This window comes from Microtus ochrogaster, chromosome 6 (assembly GCF_000317375.1).
Source record: "Microtus ochrogaster isolate Prairie Vole_2 chromosome 6, MicOch1.0, whole genome shotgun sequence".
NCBI classification, from domain to species: domain Eukaryota; kingdom Metazoa; phylum Chordata; class Mammalia; order Rodentia; family Cricetidae; genus Microtus; species Microtus ochrogaster.
Window position 1 is genome coordinate 30,344,995 of NC_022013.1, and position 7,425 is coordinate 30,352,419.

The 7,425-nt window shown below is 36.6% G+C and overlaps 1 protein-coding gene across 5 annotated transcripts in view; it reads left to right on the forward strand.

Moving 5' to 3' along the window:
* The window catches only part of LOC101999580 (coagulation factor XIII B chain), a 27,809-nt gene that overhangs the window by 14,873 nt on the left and 5,511 nt on the right, over positions 1 to 7,425 (forward strand). For all 5 annotated transcript variants that reach the window (XM_013346783.2, XM_013346784.2, XM_005348453.3 and 2 more), the window contains 3 exons: positions 346 to 528; positions 3,326 to 3,526; positions 4,170 to 4,352. In XM_013346783.2, coding sequence (XP_013202237.1) covers positions 346 to 528; positions 3,326 to 3,526; positions 4,170 to 4,352 — 567 coding nt within the window. The remainder of the gene's footprint in view (positions 1 to 345; positions 529 to 3,325; positions 3,527 to 4,169; positions 4,353 to 7,425) is intronic.

Consider the following 7,425-nt stretch of genomic DNA (forward strand, 5'->3'; position numbering starts at 1 on the left):
CATGACCCCGGTGCAGTTTTAGAGTGGACCATGACCCTGGTGCAGTTTTAGAGTGGACCATGACCCTGGTGCAGTTTTAGAGTGGACCATGACCCTTAGGGTCTTCCTAAGCATTTAAGAACACCCTTACACAGCTGCTTTACCATCAAGAAAAGGAGAAACATACTTGGATTTGTTCTTGCTATTTGTTCTTAATTAATACATTTTAAAAAATACTTAAGCTAAAACCTTTGGAATTTCTGATTAACTTAGAAACAGTTGTATAAGTGATAATATAAATATTGAGATCATGTTTTGGATAACTATCATTGTATTGTTATGGGTTTATTCAATTCCTTTTCTTAGAAAATAATGAGAGCTGTAAGCCTCCACCTGAAATAGCAAATGGTGCTGTTGTTGATGGGTTACTGGCAAGTTACACAACAGGATCCTCCGTGGAGTACAGATGCAATGAATATTACTTATTGAGGGGATCAAAAACATCTCGCTGTGAACAAGGAAAGTGGTCATCTCCACCAGTTTGTTTGGGTAAGCAAGAGTGCACATAAGTGAATTTATTTTGGCAGTATTCTTTAAAATAATGCTTTCAGCAAGAAAATGCTTTCTTATATGTTTTCCCTGCTTCATTTAAGCAGGAGATTTGTTACATCCTAGTATGGACCTACATAAGTGTCTTGCATATTAATTTTATTGTGAAAATGTGCATAGCATATACTTGGTCATTTTTGACAGAGTTCTTGTGCAATCCAGTGGCAATATTTGAACTTTGTGCCCAGTTCCTTTGTGTGTAGTGTTCTGCCTAGCTGCAGATTCCCCTCTGTGGACCTCACTGTCTTTACATGTAGTGCCACCAGATTGCCTTTGGGAGAGAGGGGCACTACGTTTATTTATTTATTTTTTTTGGCACTACGTTTTTGGTAGAGCTCATTGCTGATGACTTTGATCCACTCACTTCTTTCCTCACTCAAATGGTCACCTTTGTTACTCTCATAATCTTGTTTGAGCTAACTGTTGTTTATGACTTAGATCATATACACAATAATGACATACGCAAACATGAATACAATGTGAACATGCTTTATTCTGTGTATGGGACATGCTTTCTCCACTTAAAATGTAGTATAAATTTAATTTAGTCTTTTTATGTCTGCATAGTATTCCGTAGGATCTGTTCACCATAAATAATTCAAATAATCACTTCAGTGACATATATTTTTGTTTAACATTTTTACATAATAATAAATTTTGCAGCAAGATATTTTTGTACTTCAAATGCTTATATTGTTCTTTAAAAAGTTACTTACATTTAGTTTTTCCTTCTTTTATTTTCTTACATATTTCTTTAGGTTTTTCTGAATTTATATTTCCTGACCAAACATCTGAAATTTTTTCTTAATTGTAGGATCATCATTCAGAAATTTATTTCTTTTTTATAACTTTCCCATTAAGGAGTTGAAGTTTTCTTTTCCTGATTCATTTGTCATCACTTAGCTTTCCTTTTCTACTTTCATGTATACTATAGCAACATAATTTATATTAACCAATGAGAATCACATACATTGGAAATATTTTTCTTGATTCTATTATTATTTATAATGTTTTCAAACATAGATTCCTTCAGTTTTAGCCGTTGTCACTTTTACCCTTCAAGTCATTCTGAGAATGCTCTGCCCATTAAATCAAATATACACCTTCAACTACAAATTTCTGTTACTATTATAGTCATAAATGCTTTGATATTGAGGTTTTGGCGATGTAATTGATATTTTGTCAAACTGAAATGTAGTCTCTCTGTGGGAAGAGACTAAACTAAGATGGCAATGAAACAACTTCATTAGGAATAACAAGATTTCAAAAAATTCCCTCCTGCTCCTGGAACAATCGCCATAAGGCATTCCAGCCTTACACTAATGAATCAAGGCATACACTGAGCAAGGGGTCACCTTTGTGAGCAAAAGCAGGGTACGAGGAGAGAGTATTATCATCTTGTTACCTCTTAGAATTGGCAGTTCTTCTATTGCAGGCTCAAACAGTTGCATACGGGGTGCAATTTTCCATCCGTGTTAGTATTTAGTATGAGTTTCCCTAACATCTTACCCATATCCTCGTTCTCCCAATGCTCCACCAATACTGCTTTCTTTATCTTTGCCATAGTTTCCTTTTGGGCTCTTTAAATTGATTTCTCCCTCCCATCTGAAAACAACAAGATTCAATCCTTAAAAATCCTTGATCAAGTATACTTCTCATTTAAGATTGCTTAAGAGGGCACACCCCTTTCCTTCAGCCTTTTGATAGTACTTCCTATACATCCCCCTTAACTTACAGTGCAGCTGTCAGGTGGTTGCCAGCCATAGCAATTTATGTATTTATTATATTTGTGACTCATTGTGGGGGTTTCTGTTTCAGTATGAGCTCCTTGAGTTCTTATTGATGGCTATGTACTGAATGGCAGTTTCTCTTTAAATATGTATAAATTAAATGCATTTCCTGTTTCAAGGTCAGTAGTTAATTTACAAATATGTTTAACATTGCTGTTAGTGACCTAAAATAATGTTTTGACTTTGAAAAACTAGTTGGTTTAAATCTATAACCTCATGAAAATAAGAAATATATAACTAATTAATTTGGCAGTCATAAAGAATGCATTTTATTATTGATATTATCATGTCATGGGCCTGTGGTTTAAGACTAGTAACTTATGGCCTGAGCCTTGAGACAACAAACTACCAGGACCTTGTTGTGGTGAGAAAGCAAGCCCACTCCCCTCTCGTCCACCAAGGAGATCCACCATGACTCTCTTGTGGCTTAGTCTCTGACTCCTACAGCTGGAGAAAGGACACATAAAATGTTTCTTATTCTGCTCCTCCGGGGCAGCTCTGTTGCCCTAATTTCAAACCAGCTCTGAGTTGTTTTCAGGCTTCCTATTCAAAGGCTCCCAGCTAAGTGTTTCCAAAGCTGAACTCCTCAGGTCAGAATCCCCAGTAGTAAACCTATATATTACCCAAGAACACCCACACCCTAGGGGAAAGTTATAAAAATAAGTCACTTCATTTTGCCCCATGAACTCCTGGACTTGCCTGTGTGCTGAAACCTGGAGCCAAGTGAGTCGTCAGTGTAGTGGCTATTGTGGAAATACCCTTCATTTCCTGTCTTCGTCTCCACACATGTTACTTCGTTATCTAACATGGATATATGAGCTATAATAATGTTGAATGTCAGATGCATAATATTACTTCAGATTCCTATTGTAGTTTTTATTTTAAAATATATTATTCACATACTTGTCAGATGACTGCTCGTTTTAAAAGAGAGTTTTGTTTTTCAGAGCCATGCACTATTGACGTGGATCACATGAACAGAAACAACATACAGATGAAGTGGAAATATGAGGGCAAGGTTTTACACGGAGACCTAATAGATTTTGTGTGTAAACAGGGATATGACTTGTCTCCGACAACCCCGCTGTCTGAGGTGTCTGTGCAATGCAATAGAGGAGATGTGAAATACCCCGTGTGTGTTAGAAGAGGTGAGGAGCAACACTGGGCATGTTGCTCGATTAGCATCTTCAGCTTTATCTTCTAGCCACAGTTGGACATGACCCTGATTTCTGCTTCTAGTCTGCATACACACTTACAAGGGATGTCTATGCCAACAGATTTCCACTGAATGAGTATTTGTGCATGGAGAATGGAGAGGTTTCATAAATAACCCACGTTGTCTGAGGGTTGATCTTCCTGATGCAGAAGCCCTGTAAAGTTTCAGTCTGCTCAGGATTTACTGGGGACCTTTGTCTGCTTAGGGCAGAATATAAGGGATTTTATTTATTCCCTGGATCTAGGACCTATTTTTTTTTTTAGTAGGAGGAACTTAAGGTAACATATATGGAAAACATATGCTTTTGGCTTGACTAAAAGGGAAAATATTAAATCATATTGTTAATATTTTGCTAGTTGTAAATATGTATTCTAGCTTTACAACATTAAATTCTAATTTCATATTATGTCATGTAGCATGGTATTTGTTGTAGAATTATCTTCAATATTAGAAAGTATTGGTAATTGCTTTAGTAATACTTTTATTTCAGTGAAATATTACAGTTTATTTTTGTAGCAATCATCAAGCCCTGAAAGCTCACTGTAGCAATTGTAATCTGTAAAATAATTTTTCAGAATCTAAAGGGAGGTGTGCATCTCCTCCGGTGATAAGAAATGGAGACATTGTTAGTTCAGCAGCCAGCACCTATGAAAACGGCTCCTCAGTAGAATACCGGTGTTCTGAGAACCATTTCCTGCAAGGGTCCAGGGAGGCCTATTGTGTAGATGGAATGTGGACGACACCACCGTTGTGTTTAGGTATGTACTGCTAAACATCCCTCTGTTTCACTCTGCTGTTGAGAGGTAATGTGACAGAGACATAACATTTCATTTTCTTTACTCGTTTTATTGATTCTCATATACAACCATTAGCTTCTGATTTTCCTCTGTATTATGAATAACTATAGTCCATTTACTCTTACCAATGCTTATTTAGTGTAAACAGCAATTTACATACTATTCTGTTATGTTTTAAGATGATTAAGCCATAGTGTCATAGAGAAATTATTATTCAGTGTGATTGATACTATAATACAAAATAGAAAAGAGGATTCAGAATACATTATATACATGTATGAAATTGTCAAATAGCTAAATTAATTATTAAAAAATGAAAAAAAAGGGTTCTCAGACAAAGATAATGCTAATAATATCTCCAGGCCTTAAATCATGTGTGGACTTAGGGGACACAGAATACTAACATGATATGTGGTGGAGAAAGCAATGTGCAAGTCTCCATAGGAATGGCCTAAAGAATAAAAGGATGAATTATAATAAATCACAGAAACTAAGGTTTCATGGTATGTGTCTTGTTGTCAGGTAGCCAAAGAAATGCTTCGAATTCTTTGTATATTCAAATTATTTCTCATTTTACATCTTTCAGTTTTTCTTTTGTATAGTGATGCTGTTTTCTTCGATTCACAAAGCAGCTAAAATATGGCTGGTTGTCCTATGTAATTTTAAGACAGTACTCCTTTATCCATAAAAATACTTGCCCTTTAAACTCTTGTGGTCAACTTTCCTACCTTATAGAGCGAACTTTTGAAATTTATTTTTATTCTTTTTCATTTAATATATTTTGGTCATATCCATTCTTCTTCTCCCCCACTTCTACCAGCTCCCCCTATAACTTTTATTTTCACTTAGTTCATGCTTGTAGTTTTTTGGGAAGGAAAGGAGAGAGAAACTTAGAGTGAGATACAGAGTCAGAGAGAAGTGTATTCACTTATGCAGTAAAAATTTTTCCGTATTTTGATTTTTGAACCATCTGTATTTGTATTTTAAGTGTATTTCCTACATATAATGTAGAGTTGGTTTATTTTAAAACATACACTCTGATAATATTTTTTGTTGTAAAATATTTAAATCACTGGCATATCAAAATGTACTTACTGACACATTTGCGTTATAAAGTCGTTTGCCACAAATCATAGATACTCTACTTGTTTTATAGCACTTTTTTCTTAATTTAAGACTAAAATTAACATTTTTGTTTTATGATCCTATGAGTTTGCTTATGCTATTCTCTAGTTCTCCCTTACCTGCTCTCAGAGATTATATCATGACACTCTGATTTCTGAGATCTGATGCAAATCATTCGTTTATTTCTTCTTTAAGACTTTAGGACACTATACATTTTCTTACTCCTTTTAAACGCTGTGTAGAAGTGCTGTGCCTTCTAATTCTGCATGTAGTTTAAGTCCTGGAGAAACTGTTACCATTGTTTTTGTCTGACAATCTTGTTTCATTTTTTTTTTTGTGATTTAGTTATTTGCCAGTTTCACATCTTTTATGCTGTATTCTGATTATGTTGCCCCTCCCTCTTTCTTACCTTCCTCCCAGCCCTATTAACCCCCTCATCTCTGAAAGTCCCTTTGAAGATTCATGACATTTAGTTTTGTAACTCATTTAGTTTAACCAAGGTCATCTGTGTGACTTTTATATTGGACTATCTACTGGAGTCTGCTGGGGTCATTATTGGGTGTACAACTAAAGACAAGGATTCTCCCTCTCTCTGAATCTATCAGTAGCAAATAGTCCAGCAGTGAGGGGTAGAGTCACAGAGGCCCCCCTCCATCCAGCCTGACTGTTAATGGGCTCAATCTTGTGCACTCAGCTCACACATCTGGAGCTTCTATAATTGCCATGGCTGTGTCTACCCATAAGATGACATTTTGAAGCACTTCTCTCTATTTCTTCCTACACTATCTTCTCGACTGTTGCCTAGGTATTAGAGGGTGTGGTATAAATGTCTTATTTAATATTGAATTCTCATCCATCTATTTTCAGCACCTCTGCATGTACCAACATTCACTGGAAAGAAAGGATCCATTGATTTGTGCTGAGAGCAGCATATATTTTGAGTATAAACATAAATGTAATGTTTAGCTCAGTGGTGGTGTCAAAAAAGTTGATGTCTATCCAGGTGGTGGTGGCATGTCTTTAATCCCAGCACTCAGGGAGGTGGAGGCAGTTGGATTTCTGTGAGTTTGAGGCTGCCTAGTCTACAGAGTGAGTTCCAGGACAGCCAGAGCTACACAGAGAAACCCTGTATTAAAAAACGAAATAAATAAATAAATAAAAACACTACTTGATTCTGTTGAGAAACTCAAATCTACCAAAGATTTAAAATGGACATTGTAGAAATGGAAATGTAGTGACTAAAGTTTTCATAGTGCCCGAAGGTGCTATGCTGGCTTCCTGGGGAGGAGGAACACATCAACAGGTTCACCAGTCACTCAACTCTGCCTATAGAATATAGGTGTGCTGATTTATTACTGTCATGACTGTTTGGGGGTTAATAGCTGCTTTGTGATTGGATTTGAATCCTGATTCATGGCTAGTATTGTAATTTGAGCTGAAAGAAAGACTATGGTTGGGGAGGTTACAGGCCAAGTAAGGAACAGAGAAAGCCAGAAAAGGACAGGACACACACAGGACATAAGTAAATACACAGATACTTCTGAACAATTTTTGTTTGCCCTCCAGAACAAGAGGAGACCTAATTGCTGAAAACATCACATAAGTCAGATGCATGATACAGCAAAAGCAAACTAACACTGAACTTGGAACATCCTCCTTACTGGCCAGCTTTTTTTTTCTTTTCTTTTTTAATTTATTTATTTATTAAAGATTTCTGTCTCTTCCCCGCCGCCACCTCCCATTTCCCTCCCCCTCCCCCAATCAATACTCCCTCCCTCGTCAGCCCAAAGAGCAATCAGGGTTCCCTGACCTGTGGGAACTCCAAGGACCACCCACCTCCATCCAGGTCTAGTAAGGTGAGCATCCAAACTGCCTAGGCTCCCACAAAGCCAGTACGTGCAGTAGGATC